The sequence below is a fragment of the Balaenoptera borealis genome, assembly GCF_965194805.1.
Source record: "Balaenoptera borealis genome assembly, chromosome: 18".
Lineage (NCBI taxonomy): Eukaryota > Metazoa > Chordata > Mammalia > Artiodactyla > Balaenopteridae > Balaenoptera > Balaenoptera borealis.
Window position 1 is genome coordinate 3206134 of NC_138877.1, and position 25295 is coordinate 3231428.

At 38.1% G+C, this 25295-nt stretch overlaps 1 protein-coding gene across 8 annotated transcripts in view; it reads right to left on the reverse strand.

The window, feature by feature from the left end:
• The window catches only part of LOC309615454 (uncharacterized protein), a gene marked incomplete at its 3' end in the record, with an annotated part of 196475 nt that overhangs the window by 71809 nt on the left and 99371 nt on the right, over nt 1-25295 (reverse strand). For 6 of the 8 annotated variants that reach the window (XR_014236824.1, XM_082365124.1, XM_082365125.1 and 3 more), the window contains one exon: nt 150-186. The exons of the other annotated variants lie outside the window; for them this stretch is intronic. Coding sequence is in view for 5 of the 6 variants with exons in the window: in XM_082365124.1 (XP_082221250.1) it covers nt 150-186 (37 nt within the window). The remainder of the gene's footprint in view (nt 1-149; nt 187-25295) is intronic. 8 annotated transcript variants of the gene reach the window in all.

Below are 25295 nucleotides of genomic sequence, written 5' to 3' on the forward strand. Positions count from 1 at the left end.
ATTACGGATGAGGTACTAATGACGCATTTCATCACCTGTTTACCTTCAGTGATCAGTTGCCCTCCTTTAATTTACCAGAAAGACGTTTTTTGAAGCTACTGTCAGTTAGAATGGCCTCTTGTTTGAAGTGGTTATAAAGTAACACATACCTGAGGAAACTTGGCTTCTGGTTCTGGTACTAAAGTTCTACAGGAAGAGAAAGAGAGAGGAAAAAAAATCAGGGTTTTCTAAACAAGAGAGAAAAGGTTAGCACTTGCGATTTCTTCCATTAGTAGGTTTTACTTCTCCAATAAGGGCCGCCAATAAAGTTAACCCATCAGAATACGTTCTCATAATTTAGGATCAATACTGAAGCAAAAGTCCCATAGGCTCTGTGCTGCATTTCACGTCAGCATCCATTCCTAATACGTGGAGGGTCACAGGGGCACCATCGCAGAAAAGAAAGATCAAAAGAAGTGGGTTGAGATCCCAACTCTGTGTGGCTTCGGTAGCCACTTATCCTACTGCATTTTAAATTTCCTCAAATGCCTTTCCCACTGGATCGTTGTGCAAATAATAAGACAAAATTAGAAAATGGTTTTATACTGTCTGGTACCAAGCAAGCAGCTGTGCCATTTTCCTTTCTCTTCCATTTTAACAGCTATTAACATTCAATCCTACTGATTTCAAATCAACAGATATTTGTGCTGCAGGGGGTAGAAATCATCATTAAGGAACCATAATAACCAAATAACTATAATATAAGGTAGAATAAAGCAGGCAATTTCTCTAAGAACTTTATTTCGTGTTTATTTCAGCTTTAGGTTTGTTTTCTTTTTCCATTCTTCGTTCATTTTTATATAAAAATATTACATTAAATCTCGTGAAATCTAGTTTAATATGTCCTAGTTTTGAATCCTAGTGTAATTCACCCCTGAAAAAATCACAAAGTTGCACTAGCTTACAATTACCTCCTACATAGAATCTAAACTCTACCTGGTGGGTGAAGCCATGTGCATTTACTAACCGTATCAGCAGACACTAAAGTTACATGTGACAGAACTCAACTCAAACCAGCTTGATCTGGTGGGGGACATATTGGCCCCCTTGCCTAAGAAAGGGGCAAACGGCCTTGGGCATAGAGGGATTCAGGAATGCAAACGTTTCCCCAGGAAGCTTTCTCTTCTTCACCTCCAGGCTCTGTTTTCCATTTTCTTGGCCTCCTTTTCAGGCAGGCGGTCTCTCTCTATAGGCTGGCAAGATGGCCCAGTGGCAGTTCTAGGCTTACAACGTCCCTACAGCCAGCAAATCCAGTGAGAAGAAATCATCTTTTTCAGGAAATTCTAGCAAAAGCCTTAGAAAGGTGGTGCCTGGTCCAGTTGGCTTATGGCCCCCTTCCCTGAACCAATCACTGCGGCCAGGTTGGTACAGACTCTGATTAGCCACCTCTATGACCGAAAGGGAAGGAGGCCAAGCACATCACACACATTCAATGGGTTTTCTACGAAAAGGTGTATTCAGTTACAAGGAAAATTATAGAAGAGAGTAATGACTAGTCAGTGATACCCCTGCTCTAGACTGGTCCTGAGGCTGACCTGGCTCCGACCTTCATTCTTGCTTGGATACAACTTCTTGGGGAGAGGGCAGCGTGGTCTTCGGCGACCTTCACTCAGGACACCGACCCTGCCTCCCAGTGTTCTCCTGCGACTTCCGTTTTCACTCTGCCCTGTTCTCCTTCCCGGTCCCTAAATCCTCACGCCTCTCTGCACCTCTCTCATCGGTGACTTGTTTGGCCTCGTGAGCTGACTCCTGAACAAGGCTGTCCTTATCAGGCTACCTGACCCCTGTCACCCTGGTCACCTCCGTGAATCCTGTCCAGCCTGGTTTCTAAGGAACCCACGCACACGTCCCCAAAACTGTTTTCCAGCTTATCTCTTACTTCTGTCCAAGCTCCAGAGACAAATGTGCCCAAAGACAAGCAGACTATTCTCTAAAATAGTCCTCTTTTGCCTAATTCCTTGTGAGTTTACTTTCTGTCCCTTTTTTTATTAGCCTAAACTAATATACTCCTCAATTTCCCATTCCATTAAATGTATTCATGTTTTTCTAACCACCTCCCCCCTTATTTCCTAACTATTGGACTCTGATATTACTTTAAAGGCCACAGAACCATTGGAAAATGGAAAATGGTATGGATTTAGATTTGGAAGGCACGGGCTCAAGGACCAATTCTACCACTTCTAACTGGGGATTTGCTGCAAATTACTCCCCACGGGGGCAGCTCAGCAGCGGTGAAATGGGACACTATCCTTAGAGCTTGTTGTGAGGCTCAGATGAGACAGGCCATGTCTGCCAATTGCAAATATTTTTCAATTGTATGTTTCAATTTTTATACTATTTATTATTTATTTCACGTACTTGCTTTCATGATAGTTTGGTTTTGCTGCTTCCACTAAATCAGACATATTTGAAGACCAGGAATTATGAACTATATTCTGCTAGCATAGTTTTAGGAACACAGTAGATGCCCAATAAGTATTTTATTTCATGCTTGGCTCTGAAATATAATGTAAGAAGAAATACTTGGCAGTTTTGAGCCTTTAAAATTGGAGTGTCAACCCTACTATCACTATAACTTTAACATCAAAGTCAAATCTTATCATTTAGGCAACATGGAATAGATGAACAGAATTCCATTTATGTAAAACTGTCCAGAGGGAGCCATTAATTCATTTTCTCTTGAGGAATGAGAAGGAAAGGCAATTGCAGTGTAAAAATAATGACTCGTATGTCATTATAAAGCTGGGAATACCTGCTGAACTTGTACTTAATTTTGGATTCAAGGAATAGATTATATTCGCCCAATCTTTTATCCTTCTGCATGGAAAGCAGAGAAAACCAATGTGGAGAATGAGTGACAGACAGACACAGGGAGACATGTGAACAAGATGTGAAAACACCATCCTTGTTCAAGTGTCCCTCAACTTAGACTGCTTTCCAGTCTCGTGTTTTATGAGTCACCTCAGCATCCTCGTAATAAGTTCGCGTGTTTACTTAAGATCATCTGAGTTGGATAAAAATCAGCCCTGATAAACAGTTTAATAATGTCATTTCCAATACATGAGACAAGTAAAAATTCTACCATTATTCACTTCATGAAGGAAGACAAAATACTAGGTTCATGATATTAGGATGAAAAAGGTGAGGGAGATTTTATTTCTGTGTAGGGTGGGCACTTACCAGAGGACAGAATAGCTCTTTCCAGGCACAAGGAAGCTAGTTTCTTTACTAATAGATTGTACTGGTTGAGTCTAGAGTCCCAAGCTGGACACTCAGATTTGAACCAAACCCCAGCACTGTGATTTAACAGCTGCATCACCATTCACAAATCACAGAACCTTTCTGTGCCTCCTTTTCCTCTTAGTAAGAGGCAAATAGCAACGAAATCTATCACGTAGCGATGCTTGGATGATGAGATGTAGAAATGTACCAAGCACGCTTAGCATGTGCCTGGAATGCAGTAATATTCAGTAGCTATAACTGTATTTATGACTGTGGAATTAGGGGTCTTTGCAGAGCTGAGGTTAGCGGTCTGCTCTTGAAAGCAAAATATCTTAGAATTAACGAGTAGCTCCGGTCTGTTGAAGCTGCTCCCACATCAGCTCAGAGCAGCATTTCTCCTCTCTGTGCCCAGCCTTGGCAATGTCTCCACCTCCACAGCTGGCCTTGCACTTGAACCCATTGCATCAGGAGCATCCCCTCAGTCTTCTCAATCCTTTACATCCTTAGCCCTGTACCACGACCATTGACATTCCAATCCACGCTACTACAGCATCAAGAACCTCTAAGAAAACACAAATATTATTTCCTAAACCTGATTCACTATGGGATAAACATGCACTGGTGTATATGACAGGGAGATTTTCTTCAAAGCAAAATAAAGCAAAACAAAATTTAAAAAAACACTATCTTAATTATTCATCTCTGACCTCAAGTTTCAATTAATGGAAGGCCTCATTCTATAAACAGTCCAATGAGTGACCAAGTGTCTACTTATCAATCCATCTTCACTGCCATTTATCAACCTATCAGTTAAACCTGTTTATCATTCCTCGCGATTCTTAGTCCCCGTATATTGGATCTAATTCTATCTTTAAAGCATGATCTACCGTGTACACTAGTGAAGTCCCAAATTACTGTTACCCAAATGTGGACTATTTCCACTGTTTAGCAAACCTAACCAGAGTTTGGGGAGGATTCTAAAGGAGATTTAATTAAATCCTTCCATTTTATTAGACCTCAGCATTTCTGGTAAGAGTTGAGTGTGGTAGAACACTGCAGTTGGGGCTGAAATAAAATCTAGAACCTGTCTGCAGATTTCATTTAATTATATTACTGCTTCCATGATGAACATGGAAATTAGGTGTTAACTGGAGAATCTGAATCACAAAGAATGACCTCTAAATAAAAGAGCTTTTAAAAACTCTAATTTGATGCCTTGGTTGAAAGATGCTAAAAATAAAAATAAAACTAGGCTCTTTCAGGGGAAATATTAAAATATTCTCATCTAGCCAGCAAAAGTACTCTAAAATCACATGCCAATTACACAGCTTTTAAATTTATTTTTTTAATATTTGTTTCTTCTAGAAGTAAACAGTTAATGCAATCTTTTAAAAATAATTCTCAGTATTCAACGGCCTTGCGGCTCCTTCTCTATATACTTACAAATGTTGGTGTATAGAGACCTCACTTTAGTGATCATTTTCAGCTTAGACTCATCAGGGAAATAAGTACAGGTCATGGTCTGAAAATGAAACGGTGGTATTTTAACTTAGCTTTTTAAAAAAATTTATTCATTTTTGTCTTACTTTAACATGGTCACATGTTAATATATATTTTCCCTAAGTTATATAGAGCATAAAGATTAATTTGCTGGTTTTTTTTTTTAATGTTCGTCTTCTGTACCCATATGTAGGGCTACCAGTTGCTAGAGAGAGAAAATAATTTTTCTCTTTTCCAATACTGTGGTAGAGAATTATACTCTTAAACCTTCCAAAAGTCATTAAAATCCATTATCTGCTAGTAGAGAAAGTGATTTTCCTTTATTTGTAGTTATTCATACAATAAATCTAACTAACTCTTGAGAGCTAAGTCCAGCCCTGAGTATGAATTTCTACCCTATCAGCTGCAGTGTGGATTATCTGTAAGGCGACAGAAATTAAGCTTCAACAAACAGAATTGCATGCTGGTTCATGGTAATAATTTAGAAGAAGTTAAATGAGATGGAAAGAGTAAATTTTTCTTCTCAATTGACTACTTCCTGCAATTCATCACTTCAGTCTTTCATAAAGAAATCTACCCTCAACACCAGCCCTGTACCTGACCAAACACCACTGTCTCAATACATCAGTGATATTTTCCCCACTAACCATTTCCGTAAGATTTTTTAAATTATTAACTTTCCTACAGAATAAAGAAAAATTATGAATGCAAACATTATAATTCATCATGTCGATAAACAATTTAACATGAATTATACATTATTTTTTTTTTTTTAGTCTTTTAAAACGTTTTATTAAACAAATTATAAAAGTCATGTGTGCTTATGACAATTTCAACAACACAGGAAAGTATAAAGTGAAAGATAAAGTACCCCATCATTTCACTCCTCACAAATAATCATCATCAAAAATGTTTAAAAAAAAAGCATAAAAAAAACCCATCATCAATAATGCTTACATATCCTTCCAGAAGTTTTCTCTTCATGTGTAAGCACAGAAAATCTTTATACAACCCCAGTAGATCCATACTGTACACAGAGTTTTGCAAACTACTTTCACATTTTAAAAACGTATTTTTTAAAATTTATTTTTTAACATCTTTATTGGAGTATAATTGCTTTACATTGTGTTAGTTTCTGCTGTAAAACAAAGTGAATCAGCTATATGTATACTTATATCCCCATATCCCCGCCCTCTTGCGTCTCCCTCCCACCCTCCCTATCCCACCCCTCTAGGTGGACACAAAGCACCGAGCTGATCTCCCTGTGCCATGAGGCTGCTTCCCACTAGGTGTCTAATGAATCATACTTTAAACTCAGGGATGAAAGCTTACTCTTGATGACTTTCTTTCAGCACAACTCTTACCCCATTCTCAGACAATTTTAGCATCTCAAAGGATTTGTCATCTTACTTTTTTTTTAACTAGGTTATTGGTTCATTCCTAAAAGGCTATAGAAAGATAAACTGTAAAAGCAACTAATTTATAGTTATGGGATGTGAGTCCTGCCAACTTCACCTCTGTGCCCTAAAATATTAATTTCTTTGGATTTCAGATTTTTTATGCCCCATCTAAATAAGGGTGGGCTAGATGTATGGTCGACGGCTTCTTCAGTACCACAATTCTTTACATTCTCTTTTCTTCCTCCGTAACAGCTATACTTTTAAGTATGTTTTTGTGCTTATTGGCTTGTAGTTATTAATAATAATACAATAGTAATAAAACCTATCTACCTTTTATTAATCAATTATAGATATATGTCTGTCTACCTAACTAATCAGGGTTTCCTATGACGATGAAATAATCATTGCTACCATCCATAATGGATGTAGCTTTAGTCAAAAGCAGAAAGTCTGGATGTTTTTAGTCTGAACTGCATTACACTAGTGCGTTTAGAAACTGTCTTACAACTTTGTTCTGGGAACTACTTCATCAGGTGATCTCTCAGACTCTTTCCAACACCAGTGTTTAATCATTCACAACCAACTTGATAAACATTATTATGTCTTCAAAGTACAATCCTGCCATGTGGATTTGAACAATGAAACAGATTTAGGCTATGCCATCATAGCCTAAGGATGTAGCAAGGATCATGTACAGATTTTCAAGCATTTCCTCCTTTCCATGGGTTCACTGTGGTGAATGTCAAAGGGAGGGGCCTGCAATCCATCCGTTCTCCTGGGCATGAAATATGGTTGTATCAGGAATCAACCGCATGTATGGAACGTCTTTAGGAGCATACACCCTCGTATGCACTGCGGTATCTGTCCCCTTGCAACCATCTGGGTCAACAAGGCATATCCACATTTAAAAAAATCTAATAATACAAGGGAAACACGCTGTCAGGACCAATTAATTAAAACAGTGGTTGCTATGGGTTAGGAAGTGAGGGCTCGCTGAGAGGTTGGGTGATCAGGAAACTCCGCGGACGAGGCAGAGTCAGATCACCAAGGATTCGTACGACTCAGGCTGAGACCAGGCACCTGTGTTACAATAATGTCAGGACAGAAAACACATTTTCTTGACTGAGCTAGCATATTCAGGAGGATTTAGAAAGTGACAGCCTTTGCAACTCAAAGTATATGCAAAAGTCCATTGAACAGAGGAAAATGTTTGCACAGATGATCAGTTGGAAAAAAAAAAAAAAGACAATTCTTTCCCTTTTACATTGATTAAGAAGGTAGCAGAAAGAAGGAGCTGATAAGCACATAAAGGAAAGAGTTTGTGAGTCTGACGATTTTTATCAGGGAGACCAGCAGTAAGCAGTTTCCTGAGCACAGCCTAGAAGAAGCATGGAAGGAAATTTATATGAAAATACTGGTCTTTTTCCCAGATGTTTCCCATGTCTAGACAGTTAGTGAACAGAGATGAATATCTGTAGTCTTACTTCATGTACCAAAAATCTCCTCCTTTTAAAATGTCTGCCTGGACGCCCAGAGCGGGTGTGCCCTATGAGTGATTTTCAAAGTATGACTCAAACAATAGGAAGCTAAAGTGAATTCATCTTTTTTGTGTGTTTTGTTTTTATAAGGACAGCTGATAGTTCCCTTGGTATCAAGACTTCTAGAAAAGGGGGAAAAATAAGAAAGTGAAAAGAAAAATAGTTGATTTGATTCTATTGCCTCCTGTCAAGTGCTGCTTTTAAAATTCAACTTTGAATTTTCTTGTGGCATGAGGACAGCGTCATTTCCATTCCCAAGCTCTCATGTGTAGCTTAACTGAGTTGCAGGGTGGAAAGAGACTTGGAGAATTCAGCCGGTCCAACCTTCAACTGCAGAAGCAGAGATGGAGGCCCTGGAGTGTTTTTCACTGGCAAATAGCCTCCTCCCAAGGCCAAGGAACTCTCTGGGGTTATTTTGAAAATGTAGGACGGTCACACCCTGATCACGACAGAGGTGTAGACCCCCGTTCACCAGGGGACGTCAGCCAACTTTTTAGAGTGGGATGGGATGTCCACTGTCACCTAGGAATACAACTCTTTGATGTATTGTAGCTTAAAACAATTTTTAAAGGAAAAAATTATTTCTGAGGAAGGGCAGGATTGAATTAGTTTGCGGGAAACTTAAGCCCAAGGATAGTACAGTATCACTGTTGCATCCTTGGCAACCTAGCAGAGAATTCTGGTACTCTTGCACTTAAATTTTCATTCACGTGCTTTAACAAGCTATTTTCTTATGGATTTTGCTTGGGGAGGTATCTCACATCCAGTGCCATGCGCTCTGAGGTGTTCTCACCTTGAAAACATTTCCTTCATGTGAAGAGCCTACGACTCTATATACTTAAAAATACCCACGTTTCACGTAGGTATGTTAATTAACTTTAGCACTTGACGAAGTGCTTTCCAGCGTCTAAGATGCTGAAGAGGGCATGACTCTGAGCTTCAAACGTCAAGTGGAAACGCTTGGGTAAATCTGGGTCAGGTGATTATTAATTTAAGGCCAATCAATGATTGACCATTTATGTAGTATGAGCTGCATTTTAAAAAATCTTAAATTTGGTTTTTTCATAGACGTGGTCGACGGGAACAAATGACACAGGAAAACAAAACATCAATAATTCTAACCTCAAAAAATACTGCCTTATGGGATTGCAGCATTATAGGAATCTGTATGGTAGATTAGGACATTTATGCTCCAAGTCCCTCCCTAATTGAAGAGCCCATGAATCTGTGACTTCTGGATGAAACAGGGTTTCTCAACTTCGGCATCATGAATATTTTGCTGGATAATTTTTTGTTTAGCAGCATCTCTGGCATTTGCCTACTAGACAGTGGTAATACTCATGGCAATCCCACTCAACTGGAAGACAACCAAAACTGTCTCCAGAAATTGCCAAATGTCCCCTGGAGGGCAAGATCACCCACCAGTTGAGAGTAGAGAAAGAATTTTTTAATGTACTTTTTAAAAAATTAATTTATTTATTATATCTTTTTTTGGCTGCACTGGGTCTTTGTTTCTGTGCGCGGGCTTTCTCTAGTTGCGGCAAGCGGGGGCTACTCTTCGTCGCGGTGCACGGGCTTCTCATTGCGGTGGCCTCTCCTGCTGCAGAGCTCGGGCTCTAGGTGCGCGGGCTTCAGTAGTTGTGGCACGTGGGCTCAGTAGTTGTGGCTCGCGGGCTCTAGAGTGCAGACTCAGTAGTTGTGGCACGTGGGCTTCAGTAGTTGTGGCATGTGGGCTTCAGTAGTTGCGGCTCGTGGGCCCTAGAGCACAGGCTCAGTAGCTGTGGCACACAGGCTTAGTTGCTCCGCAGCATGTGGGATCCTCCCGGACCAGGGCTCGAACCCGTGTCCCCTGCATTGGCAGGTGGACTCTTCACCACTGCGCCACCAGGGAAGCCCTAATGTACTTTTTAAATGTTAACTTTAACCCCCTCCATAAACCCCCTCCCCAGTTACAATTCAGTGAATGTCCTAAGAGCATCACCCAAATTTGGGACCAAAATGTACTGGGCTTACATGACCTCTAATAAAACTTCAATAGTATTAAGAACAATTAAGCTTTTTTTTTTCATTTATTCATTTTCCTTCTGAATATTCAATAATAGTGTAATGCTTTTTAATGTTTCTTTTGATATTTGCTGTTTCTATTAACTTTTTTTATACATGGCTCTTTAAAGAACGAAAACCGTATAAACCCTCAGGTCTTAGCAGTTATGTTCTGGATCGCTCTTAAGTTTTCACTTTGAAAGACTGATTCGGAGCCTATGAATTACATTTTGTTTTATGAACAAGTATACATGCATTTGTTTAGCTGTTTTAAGATTGGCAGTGAAGCCGTCAAAATGACGTAGCAGCTGTCACCTCTGTGTCCAGCAACAACGTACGGTCACCGAGAAATAATGCAGCAATATTCTGCAGTTTTTTCAGTGGGGCCGGCCACCATCCTGCATGACCACAAGCTAAAACCCCAGAGGAGAGCTGGTGTTGTTCTTTGGCACTTAATAAAAAGTTAACGTTGCCTGGGTTCATTTAGGACAGACTTCAGGTAGGGATTTTAAACCGTTTATCCAGAGAGAAGGAGGAAGAGGAGAGCTTACTGTTCGTGGGATGGGAGGCTGCTGGGACCCTGACACGACTGCCCACATTCCCCTGACCTCCAGCATCACGGGTCAGCCCTCAAGGGCTCGGACCCCAGACCCATGTCACCCCTCCCGCCATCACTTAACTGAAAATCTCCCCCCAAATACTTTCTCTCATAGGCTTATTTGAAAAATAGAGGTGAACACAAGGAAGCTCCTGGGTGGTATTTACTGAAACTACACATTAAAAAGCATTTGGCCTTACCCCCAGATTTCTACTTAGCGATATGACTTCACTTTCAGTCGATTAATTAAGAAGAAATTCTTCAATACAAATGTAATACAGAAATACAACCACAGTCCTTTATCTTAATTTCTATAATGTTAAAATTTTGTGAGAGCACAGCAGGAAATGTATATGAAACCAGGGTAGTAACATCATTCTAGAAATTCTTTAAACAATTAAACACGTGTATTATTATGTGTTAATATTTTCTCCCCAGCAAGTACCTGATATTAGGCCCTTAGTAACTGATGAAGGGCAAATTCACAAGCTTGTTGTTATTGATGTTTCTTTTCCAAAAGCCCAGGCGTTCTAGTTCTGCCGCAGTCAGTCTTGGACTTCTTTTTACCTTTGCCAAAAGAATTCCCTTGACTTCTGCTCTGATTTGGATTCTGTTCCCTTGGTCCTGTGACTTTCTCTCTCTAGGATTACTTTTCAGTCTAGGGGAAGACATTTTCCAGAGTTCCCTGAGAAATGGTACTTGGCAGGTCATTCTTTCGAGAACTTGCATGTCTGAAAATGTCTTTATTATACTCATTCTTGATTGATAGTTGGCTAGGTATGAAATTCTAAATTCCCTCAGCATTTTAAGGTTTTGTTCCATTGTCTTCTAGCTTGCGGCGCTGCTGTTTGAGAAATCCAAGGCCAATCTGGTAGTTCATTCTTTTTACGTGATCTGTTTTTCACCCTTGGAAACTCTTAGACATTTTAGACCGTCTAACTCTGAGCTCATTCCTGAGGGTGCCTCCACCTTTTCACTAATCATGTGTCATATGCAAACAAAGAACTTCTGATTCCCATTTGTAAAATGTGTAATACAATATAATGAAAATTGCATGTAAATAGTACCTCGTGAAATTTTGCTCCATGATGAGATTATCATTTTTTTTTCGGTTGAGGAAAAGTGTTACCAGAATTTGTGACCTTCTCTCTGTCAGCTAAGGGAACTTCTAGGGAGCTTCAAATCCCAAATCCAAGTCTTCTCTTAGGGCTCGCCCCTTGGGCTTTCTCCAGCTGGGATTCATCACTCTGGCCTCTGAATTCTCTCCGTTGCATTTCCTGTGGTTTCTGACTTCTCCTCTCCTCCTGCCAGTTTTGCTGGACCTTCTCTCCTTGATCCTGGTTCCTAAATATGGATATGCCTTTGGATTTTTTGCTGATGCTCTCCTACATTGTGTGATATTTGAATTTTAAGAGGCCTCATTTAATTTTAGGATATTAAATGTCACCATTATGATTGTCACTTTCAAAATATATATCTGATCATAACCTATTTTACATGTCGCCCTGCATTTCCACCAATATCCTCCTCGGAGTGGTGTACTGGAGAAAAAGCTGAACTGAGGTCTTAGCGTAGGTGCTGGCAAGCTTCTTCTGTAAAGGGCCAAAGAGTAAATATTTTAGGCTTTGCTGGCTACACAGTCTCTGTTGCAAATATGCACTTCTGCTACCGCAGTGTAGACACAGCCATAGACAATACCTAACAAATGAGGGTGGAAGCATTCCAGTCAAACTTTATTTATGAAACAGGCAGAAAGTCTTATTTCACCCTGGGCTGCTGTTTGCCAATGCCAGAGCTAGGTCTTGAATTTTGCACTAAGTAGTTGTTTGACCTTAAGAGAATCATTTAATGACCTCCATATCACAAAACTACTGCATTAGAAATTATTTCTTTTGACTAGAATTTTCCTCTTCTTGCCCACTACCTTATGGGCCTACTAAACTCCTATTCATTTTTGAGACCCAGCTCAAATGTCGCCTCTTGGATGAAGCCTTCCTTCACTCATGCTTACAAGATTGTGTATTAATAATCTTGGTACCGGACTTCCCTGGTGGTCCAGTGGTTAAGACTCCGCATTTCCGGGACTTCCCTGGTGGCACAGTGGTTAAGAACCGCATGCCAATGTAGGGGGACACGGGTTCGAGCCCTGGTCCAGGAAGATCCCACATGTCACGGAGCAGCTAAGCCCGTGCGCCACAACTACTGAGCCTGCGCTCTAGAGCCTGTGAGCCACAACTGCTGAGCCCATGTGCCACAACTACTGAAGCCCACGTGCCTAGAGTCCGTGCTCTGCAACAAGAGAAGCCACTGCAATGAGAAGCTTGCGTGCTGCAATGAAGAGTAGCCCCCGCTCGCCGCAACTAGAGAAAGCCCGCGCAGCAACGAAGACCCAACGCAGCCAAAAATAAAAATAAATAAATAAATTTATTAAAAAAAAAAAAAGACTCCGCACTTCCACTGCAGGGGGCACGGGTTCGATCCCCGGTCGGGGAAGTTCTGCATGCTGCGCAGTGTGGCCAAAAAAATCTTGGTACCTACACTATACTTGTACCTAGTCAGAATTAGCTACACCTCCTTTTATTCCCATATAGAATACATTTAGAGTCCATTAAAACACTCCCAGTGCCCTTTTATAGTTGTTTTACATGTCTCTCTTCACCCCTTGATTTTAAGCTTACGCTCTGAAGCTTCAATATCTACTGAAGTCCCTGCTATGTAATTTATGCTGAATCATTGCTTGTTAAACATTTGTGCATTTGTGCGATGTAATGGCCTGCATGTTCCTTACGTTGTCTTCCTGCTAAAAATATAATTATACATGTTTTGAACCAAACTCATCCTATTTCTTCCCATTTCTGTTTCTCCTCTTGTTAATGACATCCTCAGTCTCAGTTACCCAGGGCTCAAAATTAAATCTATCTGCATTGTGGTTAAGAGGATGGAATTTGTGTCAGATAGATGTGAAGCTGAAGCTCAGTTAGGATCCTGGGTACATTACGACTGTCTCGAGGCAAAGTTTCCTTATTTGTAAAAGGATTAGGTGCAGCCCAGGGTTACCGTGGGCAGTCAATAAACCTTGGGTTTTGAATGCGTAGCTGACACTCTACAAATGGTTCCTGTTATTTCTTATTGGGCTGGTTCTAACATTTCTGGTAGTATGATCTTCAACAAATTTTGGAGGAAAACTCATTTTCCCTTTAACTTTTCTTGGTTTGCGATTACACTACCTGATGCCCTTGATCCTGGAACATTTGGTGAGAGCTAATTCCTTCTGGAGACATTTAGACCCTCTGTAATACTCAAGTAATATATGTTACGTTAAATTTTGTAGCCAAGAATTAGTTTATAATTAACTGATAGTATTAATTGGAGGTGACTCTTTTTAAAAACCATGTGTTCTGTCTATAGAGGGAAAATATTTATCTTTATATTTTTAGATGTTTTGGGGAAACCCCCATATACTCAGGCCTACTGTATCGTAAATGCATCTAAACATTTTGTGTAGCCATTAGCTTTCAGTAACTCAATGAATGATATTATTCAATCAAGCGTTTTTTAAGAAGTAAGAATTTTTTTTCTTTTCATTTATAATCAGAAGTATACAGATGGCTGTTAATTTTGTGTCTGTGCCCTCTTATTCTTTCTGCACAACACAAATTCCTATTCATACTCCAAGCTGTGTTCCTAAAATGCATTTGGTTCCCAAATATCTGTTTTCCTGTGACAGGTCTTTAATTCTGTTCTGGAATAATATTTTATTTTTTTATAAACTCGTATTATTTTTAAAAATAGATTATAACTCTATGTATGAAATAAAATTATTTTATTAATGTTTATAATAAAATTATTTTATTAATGTTTATATTCTCACACAACCTGGTATAATTCTGCCTGTTACACAGGCATTTATTCTTTTCTCATCGTTGTATTAATGTAATAAAAATTATAACGAACAAAGCTGAGCAAGTCTCCACGAACTCTGTTCCACAGACTAACTGAACAAATGTTTCATGATTTCAAATTATTAACATGCTAGTTTTAGAATAATATTGATTACTTTCTTTGAGGAAAAGTCAGTGAATGAAATATACATGTAATGAATCTTCTCTGAGTATCTAAACCCTAAGTATATACATTCACTTAAAGGATGTGCTATTATGTTATGCCTTACAAAACCCCATCCTACTTTCCAAATACCTGTATAGTAATTGAGGTTGCAGGATAAACATCATGTCCCACAACTTGCCTTCTTTGGAGAGATATCATCTCTGATTGAAAAATCATTATGGCTATTATTTATTTTTGCAACTCTGCAAGAACTAAGCCACTAAGGCTATGCATAAGAATTTCGAAGAGAAATACAAAAGTAAACAGTAGGTTTCATAGGAAATTTATCAGACTTAACATGGCAATAAATGTGGTAAAAAATAAAACCTCAAACATAGCAACCAGCAAAACAATGAAAACAATGCCTTAAACTTTGTCCACCAGCTCCACCACATGGCATCATGAGAATTTACAGTTTATATTCAAGGGGAAAATAATCTTCCCAAATATTTAAAAATACCTATTCATGGTGAATTGAATGTCTCATGACCAAAAAAAAAAAGTATTGAAAGTAGTAAGAAACAACTTTTATGAACAACTAATGTACGTCCTTTTTATCTTGTTCTAAGTTTAAGAGGTTATAAGAATATAGTATTTTCACCCCTCAGGAAAACAGATGCTAAGGTAAACTAACTCTGAATTTTAAACATAAACTTTTGCAGAATGTTTTGCAATATTATTTTACAGTTTACAATGTTGGGTTGAAAGTTCATGGTTTGTTTTATTCTATCCAATATCTATTTTACACAATAGTCTTGTATCTCTTTGCAAATCACATCATATCAAAAAATATAGGAAGATATAAAACGATAAGGTCATCCCTTATAAATTTAAGAAGGCTTTCAAATTAAAGGAATTATTTCTTTGATTTAACATTCTGATCTCCTACCACGCTTTGGTCTGTATCCTTACGTTGCAGCATACAAGTATAATTAAAAAAAAAATAAATTCCACAAAACTGTTGCTGTGAGAATCCAAAGCTGACCAGCCTAAGGAAAAGAAGGACAGGATTTGGGAGGGATTTCAAGTGCCTGTCACGGGGAGAAGGAGTCGGATAACAAAGGTAGGGAGGAGAGGAGGGGTGGGCACCGCAGGGTACTCACCTCTGAGTTCTAGTGTCTTCTGGGTGTCTTAGGTCTAATCTACAAACACTGCAATTGGACTTGCCTGACTCAGGTGCCTGCCCTGAGCTAGTCAACTATCCCAGGGAAGACTCAGTCACATTTGCTCATAGTCACCGAAGAGGGCCGTTCCTGGGCAACCACCAAGTGTCGGCAACACCTGGGTGCCGTCCCTATAACCAACACCACCACCAAGATGGTTCTAAAGGCAGTGGGACTATTTAAAGGAGGAGATCGCTTCCAATTCCACTTTATCCAGATGAATTACTAAACCAGCCAAATATAAACAGTGTTACTAACTAGGTAATTAAATATTTCCAGCCCAAGAGGTTGAGGTCCAAATTATATTTATGGATTTTACACCACAAATTGTACATAATGGGAGAATTACAAACTTCTCCCGATGTGAATTTGGTCTTCTTTCTTTGGGCAGACAGTAGGAGAACCAGCTAAATGAAGCTTTTTTGACCAATAAAGCACTTGGTCCTGTCCCATTAGGTGTTAAAGGAGGTTACAGGAATTATGACAACCCTCTGGACTGAATGAATTTTCACAGCTGCACCCCTGAAAGACACTACCTGTTGCCAACAGTGAGTTGGCAGGTGATGGTGGCTCTATGACCATGACACTAAGGTCATGTCTGCAGGCAGGGACCCACCTGTTTATGCGGGATATACAGCTAATGCATTAGCACATGTGCACTTCTTAAATATCTTTTATATCCTGAGGGCAACTTTTCAATAACAAAATAATTCCTCCTGCCATTTATGAGGCACTTACTCCATTGCAGGCCCACACCTGCTTTACATGTACTAACATATTTTAGTGCATGTGCAACAACCTTGTGATGTAAGTATTATTATTATTATTATTATCAAACTTATTAAAAAGTATAGATAGTGTACAGATTCAACTGCAATATAATTCATATTGAAGGAGCAGATTCTTGCCTTGTTCTGTGTCAAACTCTGGACCTAGGAAGAATCCCAGTCTCCTAACTAGCTGATAGCAGTAGCTACAGATCTCACCCAAAGAACTACACACAAACCATTTCCAGTTATTCTTTGTACCGTTCACTTGATAGTTATAGCAATCCTACATTGAACACCTACCGTAAATCAGTTGGTTTTCCTACATTGTCTTATTTAATCTTCCCAATACTGTCAGGTCGCTATTATCATTCCCCCTTTACAGATGAAGTCAGGGGGGTCGCAAGTCCCAGGTCCTAAATTAGGTCCAGGTGAAGCTGGCTTTCACATCCATTTGGGAGGGGGAGAGCTTGTTTCATTTTGTTTCGATTTTGAGGCTTATACTTTCTCCGTTACAACACGCGACACCTCTAGAACATTCATTTACCTCCTTGTGTTTAATCTCACCTCTCCAGATATACAGTGAGCCAGAGGTCACTTCAAATTCCAACGAAATGCATTGTCTTGGGGAGGGCTGTTATCAGCGGGTATCAGGTATCATGGACACATGGCTGACCCATCTAAACTGTATTTGGTGGGCACCCTTTACATCGCTCAGCCCACAACGCAAAGATGCCACGTGCTCTGCAAAGGAGTGGCTTTCCAGCTGAAGAATTTTACAAGCAATCAACAGTCTCTGCAGAATCACATAACAATCTCCTCTGACTCTTCCATCAGAGATGTCCCTCCATCAACATTCTGTGCTACCAATCCACGAACAGAGATAATATCCCCAGAATTCATTTCAAGTATGAACAGCATAATCAGGGGGTTGGTTGAGAACTCTTGAGTGTGTGTGTGTGTGTGTGTGTGTGCGGACACAGGCATGTTATAGGTTTACAAGCTTTCCAGTAGTTTGTTTTCTAGAAATCTTTGAGTATGCTTCTTTGAAAAGACTTCTGGATCCTCCGCGCCAAGGCACTGGTATTTCTAGCTAGAACCAAAGTTAACTATTGCCCCGCACACTGTCTTGCGGGAGATCCAGGCACTTAATTACCACCCTGTTATCTGCTTTCGGTATCTTTCCTCCTGCCCGAATCAGCTCAACAATTTCCAGACATTACTACATTCATACGATTTTTCATCTTCTCTGATATCATCATTTGATCACCCACTTTTTGATCTTTACAGTTCATCTAAGTTTTCTACTTTTGGAGAAGCACTACATTGTAGAAGGACTTTAATTTTTACCAGCCTAAAATTTAACTCTTGCTTTACCTTACATTTTCATTTAAGAAGCTACTTGATTTCTTTTTAAAACATATTAAGACATCAGTCTTTGAAATGACTTTGAAAGTGTCTGCTCTCTCCAACCCTAGTTTGTGTATTCCAGAAACGGGAACTCTGTGCTAGTTTTTATTCCTCTTTTTGGACAATAATAACTATCCCACAGCAGCAGGGGCTGTATAGACACAGCGTACTGTGGAGTAGGCAGCGTACTCCTTTCAGACATTAGCACTTCCCTTGCCTGGAAAGATTCATTTGACACTAGTTTTGAAGTCCTCCAGTGACATAAATGTGCATTCCTTTCAAGGTCCCCAACCTGTTACAAGAATGTTCGACTCAATGATCCTCTAGACAGGTCCTCAACGCTCCACAGCCTTCATTCTACGAGGGATGTTATCTTATCTTAGAATTACACTTAAATTAGGCTGAGATGATCTTTCTTAAACAAACTTTGTTAGCTAATACTTAATACATTACGGCATTCAGGCACTAACTCACCATTTCCCTAGGAGGTGTTCTGAAGTATTTTCTCGTGAGTTTTTTTTCTGTTTAAGGAGGATTAGAACATCTTTTCCTTATGAATCCTACAGATAATTATATTATCTATAGGATTTTGAGACAATGTGTTCCAATAAAGGGACATAAAAATGTTAAGAACAGAAAACAATGAAGGATACGTATGTGTACACACACACACACACACACACACACACACACACACACACACACATACACACGGGGAATAGGGAAAGAAGAACAGAGGAGAATAAAATTCATTAAAAGCTATAGATTTCAAGTAGGAGACTACAATAATATACTAAAAATTGTAGATACCATAAAAAGTAAGGTTTGTTGGAAATTTTCTCCCTATGTTTGTAAATAATTACTATAATGTTACTTAAGGAAAACTTTTGTTGCGTTGCAGAAAGCAAGTTACACTGTATTTCAAATTTTAATATTTAGTTGCTAAAATATTAGCACCTTAGAGATAACAGACAGCAGGGGGAATTGGTGCCATTTTCATGACAATAATGCAATTTTTAGTGGAATTCACCTAAGCCTGTGGAGATGCAAAGGGAGACCTCCAGTCTAATGCTCTTTTTTTAATCACCCCCATGCCGTCCCCTCCCCAGGCTCCAGGCCATAGATGCTCTCAGGACAGCAAGGCAGAGCCTCAGAAAGCTGTTTTCCAAGAACTGACTTAGGCACAAAATTCCGGGAACAAATCACCCACCAGCATTATTTTATTGTTCTACTTTCAAGAAACGCAGATCTTTCTTACAACTTCAGCGCATGGCCTACATCACAATTCACAGGCGTTCAGGCAAAATTCGCAAAATGTTTGTTAGTCTGCAGTGAAAGTTTCTGTTCAGACTCTTCTGGGTGCTCCTAATTGGCCTCGTCAAAGCCAGGCTGGGACATTCTCATCCTGCAAAGCAGCTGAATCTGCAGCATCTCTTTATCTGCCTCTCCCTGCCCCCTATTAAAAATCAAACTTATCCTTTCACCCAGTTTTATTTTCCTTACCAGGCACATCGATACACACTCCGGACCCATAATAACCCATTCAACACACCTACAAACTCTGTTTAATCCACTAAGGCCTTATGAAGTGATTCAGAAAAATCACATAAACAGTGTCACAACCAGAAATGAAGAGTTGGTATTACCTGGACATATTACCTTTCTGAGAGCACACAGATTTATTTTCCTCTCCACTTTATTTCTTTGTTCTGTATGTAATGTTACAGTGAAACCAAATCTACACTCTAGATGAAGTCTGATTTTCACATCTTATGAATTTCATCAACGCTAAGTACGTCTAATACGCTCCCTTAATTTTTGTAAATTTGAATTAATTTGGAAAAAAATGGAAATGAATAAAACGATTAAAGAGTTAAATAAAATCAATACATTACTATCCAGAGACAACAAAGATTAAATTTTGGAATAATACTTTCATGATTTTTCTCTCTATATTTATTTATACCCAAGTAAAGCATACGGGTACTTGATGTTGTATTTGTTAATTAATAAGTTAATAATTTTTACAACTAATGAAATGCATAATTGTGCATGATAAAAAAATTAAAAACAAAATGACAGAAAACACTATTCTTTTTTATATATATATTTTTTAATTAATTAATTTATTTATTTTTGGCCGTGTTCGGTCTTTGTTGCTGTGCGCAGGCTTTCTCTAGTTGCGGCGAGCGGGGGCTGCTCTTCGTTGAGATGCGCGGGCTTCCCATTGCAGTGGCTTCTCTTGTTGTGGAGCACAGGCTCTAGGCGCACGGGCTTCAGTAGTTGTGGCACACAGGCTCAGTAGTTGTGGCACACAGGCTCAGTAGTTGTGGCACGTGGGCTCAGTAGTTGTGGCTCGCGGGCTCTAGAGTGCAGGCTCAGTAGTTGTGGCCCACGGGCTTAGTTGTTCCACGGCACATGGGATCTTCCCGGACCAGGGCTCGAACCCATGTCCCTTGCACTGGCAGGCGGATTCTTAACAACTGTGCCACTGGTGAAGTCCCGAAAACGCTATTCTTAACAGTTGCATAATATCTTTTGGATGTGCTATGAATTCTTGTCCATCCTTTTGAAAACACTTCTATGATTCCAAACTGTAGTACTATTGTATTTCCATTTTTGTACTTGGATCCAGACCAGATCTCTGATCATGACCTTGGATTCTGAGATATGAAATTGTGGGCTCAAAATTTAAAACATTTAAAAGCTTTTGGAACACAAAAGCCAATGTGTTTCTAGTAAGGTTCAATCAAATTTATCAATCACTGTAACTCCATACTGCCTGACCATAAATTAGTCATATTTTAATTGTTTCCTATTTTATAGTTAATAGTTAATGAATGTAACTTGTGTTCCATTTATTACAAATCTATTGCACATTGTCTTTGACTTTATATTGATTTGCCATTTGTATGAAATTTGTTAATTGACCTTAGTTGATTTTTATTAGTGCTTTAATTTTAGGTGTTTTTTGTTTGTTTGTTTACAAAAGCTTATTATATATTATAGTAATTAATACTTTATCCGGCATTTATATAGCATATTGTTTTCTTAGCTCTAATAATTTTAATCTTTTGACTTCAGTGTGTTAAATGTAATTAATTGATGTTTTCCTATGTGACTTCAATTCTTTTCAATATATTGATAATTTAGTGTTTAATTTATGTTTTGGTATATGATATGAGATGAGAACAAAAATTGAGGTTTTCCAAGTAATTAGATGTTCTTCCCGGTACCACTAATCAAACTATCCATTCTTCTTTAGTGTGGTGTGTTTTCTTGATCACACACATGCACACACCACACACACACACACACACACACACACAGAAAGGGAGAGAGGGGCTTTCCTTCCACCCGCTGAAGCTAGCAACAGAACCAGGATGCTTAAATATAAGTAAGTATCATTTTACATCCGATAGGGCTTAATTTCCCACATTCTTATTCTTTTTTATTCTCCCCATTCTAAATTTTTCTAACTTTTATTAAGCCCTCCCCGTCAGCATCCTCACGAAACTTATTTCCTTTATCCTATGGCTAATAATTGTACTAACACTTTAAGAATTTAAGTTAATTTGGGAAAAGTTAATATCTTTAACATAGTTCATTTACTTATTCAAGATCATGGCACATTTCTCTATTCCTTAAAATTCACTTTTAAGTTTCTTAGTAAGTTTTCTGGGTTTCTTTCCTGTATGTTTAACATCATTCTCTATAGGGAGATTCTTAGTAGAATTTTTGGATTTTATTTTTCTGATTGTTCTAGTTTTTATTTGCTATCATAATCCTCTCCCATCTCTATACCATCAAACTTGTAGAAGCTATACAAGAGCACTTTTAGTTGTATGCTAGCATTCACTCGCTTTACTGAATACTCATGTTTAATTTTAGGTTTTTATCCAATTGATTCTTTTGCATTCATTAAGCAAGGAATTATGTGATTTCAAGTAGTGGTGAAGTTGTCAACTTTGCAATAGTTATATCTTCTTTCATGCATTTTTGTTGCATTGACCAAAATGTCCAGAACAATCTTGATTAGTTGTGATATGTTTATAAATATATACGTCAGTAGAAATTCTGACTATATCTCTTTGTTATGTTTGTTTTGCTGTTTTATACCACAGGAATACAGAGGATCATGAGAGACTACTATGAACGATAAAACCAAAAAACTGGATAACCTAGAAGAAATTGTTAAATTCCTAGAAACCTACAACCTACCAAGAATGAATCATGAAGAAATAGAAAGTCTGAATAGACCAATAATGAGTAAGAAGACTGAAGCAGTAATCAAAAACCTCCCAACAAAGAAAAGCCCAGGACCAGATGGTTTCACTGGGAAGTTCTACTGAACATTAAAGACGAATTAATGTAAACCCTTCTCAAACTCTTCCAAAAAATTGAAGAGGCAGAAACTCATTTTATGAGGACGGTATTACCCTGACACCAAAGCCATATAAGGACACCATAAGAAAAGAAAATCATAAATCTATACCCCTGATGAATGCAGATGCAGAAATATTCAAAAAAATATTAGGAAACTGAATTCAATAGCACATTAAAAGGCTCATACACCAAGATCAAGTGGGGTTTATCTCTGGAATGCAAAGATGATCCACATATACAAATCAATCAGTGTGATACACTATGTGAATTAAATAAGATAAAAATCATAAGGTTATCTCAATAGGTGGCACAAAGAAACATCCTCTCATGAAAAAAAAAAACAAAAACACTCAACCAATCTGGTATAGGAAAAACATACCTCAACACAATAAAGGTCATACCTGACAAACCCACAGCCAGCATCATACTCAATGATATGATAGTCATACCCAATCTTTTCTTCTAAGATCAGGAACAAGACAAGTGGCCCACTGTCACCACTTCTATTCAACATAGTCCTGGAAGTCCTAGCCAGGGCAATCAGGCAAGAAAAAGAAATAAAAGGCACCCAGACTGGTAAGGAAGAAGTAAAATTGTCTTTGTTTGCAAATGATATGATCTTATATATAGAAAATCCTAAAGACTCCACCAAAAAACAAAAAAAAACTCATAAATAATAAATGAATTTAGTGAAATAACAGAATATACAATCCACATACAGAAATTAGTTACATTTCTATACATTAACAGCCAATTATCTGAAAAAGAAACAAAGAATACAATCCCATTTACAATAGTATCAGAACAATAAAATACTTTGGAATAAATTTAAGGAGGTAAACACTTTTACACTGAAAATTAAGACTTTGGTGAAAGAAATTAAAGAAGATATAAACAAATGGAAAGATATCTCATGTTCATGGATTAGATGAATTAACATTGTTAAAATGTCCATACTACCCAATGTCATAGACAGATGAATCTATAGATTCTATAGAATCTATAGAATCTATAGATTCAATGCAATCCCTATCAAAATTCCAAGGGTGTTTTTAACAAAAATAGGAAAACCAATCCTAAAATTTATATGGAGGAATGAAGACCCTGAATAGCCAAAGCAATCCTGAGAAAGAAGAACATAGCTGTTGGCATCACACTTCCTGATTTCAAACTATACTACAAAGCTGTAGTAATCAAAACAGTATTTTATTGATTTTAATCATTTATTTATCATTTATTGATTGAGTTTATATTTTGCTATGAAGCTTCATGCACATTTTAATTTGACTTATGCTTTTAATCAGCATAAAAGGATTCTCATTTTGCCACTCCGACCTGTTTGAATTATTAAATTTATTTTTTTAATATCCATTTTATTTGTTCTTATTTTATACTATAAGAAATACCATATGAAATATCTTCTTGACTTTCATTTTACCACGGACTTTGATGGTTTTCATCTTCTTTTTACTTTTATTTTTTAAAATGTATTTGAGGGGACTTCCCTGGTGGTCCAGTGGCTAAGACTCCACACTCCCAATGCAGGGGGCACTGGTTCAATCCCTGGTCAGGGAACTATATCCCACATGCCACAACTAAGAGTTCGCATGCCGCAACTAAAGATCCTGCGTGCCGCAACTAAAAGATCCCCATGCTGCAATTTAAAAAAAAAAAGATCCTGCATGCTGCAACGAGGATCCGTGTGCCACAACTAAGATCCAGCGCAGCCAAATAAATAAATAAATAAATATTCCAAAAAAACAATTAAAAAATAAAATGTATTTGAAATAAATTTTCTTTGTTGATTAAATTCAAAATTAAAATCTGCTTTAATCTCCCCATGCAAGCCAAAAATTATGTGACACGTTTAAATTTTTTATCTTCTTTTTTAAATTCATAACCTTAATACATAAAAACTGTTATTTTTATATTCAGGTTATCTTTCCTGAATTACCCCTTTTCTATATATGTATATCACCTTTATTAAGACTGGTTAATAAATGTGTATTCTATTTTTTCCGTATTCATTTTTTTAATCTTTTTTCATCCATAGATATCTCACTATGTAACTTTAGAAGATAAAGTTCTTAATCATAAATATGTAAGGACATGCAAATGCAAAACAAAACAAACAAAAAAAAACCACTTTTGGGGCTCCCCTGGTGGCGCAGTGGTTGAGAATCTGCCTACCAATGCAGGGGACACGGGTTCGAGCCCTGGTCTGGGAGGATCCCACGTGCTGCGGAGCAACTAGGCCCGTGAGCCACAACTACTGAGCCTGCAGTCTAGAGCCCGTGAGCCGCAACTACTGTGCCCACGTGCCACAACTACTGAAGCCTGCGTGTCTGGAGCCAGTGCTCTGCAACAAGAGAGGCCGCGACAGTGAGAGACCCGTGCACTGCGATGAAGAGTGGCCCCCACTTGCCACAACTAGAGAAAGCCCTCGCACAGAAACGAAGACCCAACACAGCCATAAATAAATAAATAAATAAATAAATAAATAAATAAATAAATAAAATTTTAAAAAAACAAACCACTTTAATATTATGTAATAAAAATATCCAGAGTTCAGATTTCAAATTATCTCATAAATCTCATGGTTAGTATGAAATTTATTAGAGTTTTTTGGTTGGAATACAGTTGAATAGGAAACAAATAAGACTCATTGTGTATTTTTTTTGGTATTGAAATACTGAAAGATCTCTTTCAATTTAAACTCTAACATAGCTAAATAAAGTGTGAATTTAAAGAAGGTACAAAAATGACAAATAATTCATTTTAAAGTTACACCTAGTTTTTGATGTTTTGCGATATTTAAAGAGAAATAAAGAAAAGAAAACATCATTCCAGCAGCCTAGGTCAAAACCAAAGTTCAGGTTTGATTTGTTTAGTTGAATTCTATTTTTTTCCTCACACTCCAGTGGCCTAGTGTTCTAGTCTAGGGGTCCTTTCCTTTCCTTTTCTTTTTTTGTTTTAACTGTTTGACTCCCTTCACCCACTTCTCCCACCCCACTTCTGGCAGCCACCAATCTATTCTTTGTATCTATGAGGTCGATTTTGGGTTGTGGTTTTTTTTTTATTTTTTAGATTCCACATATAAGAGAGATTATAAGGTATTTGTC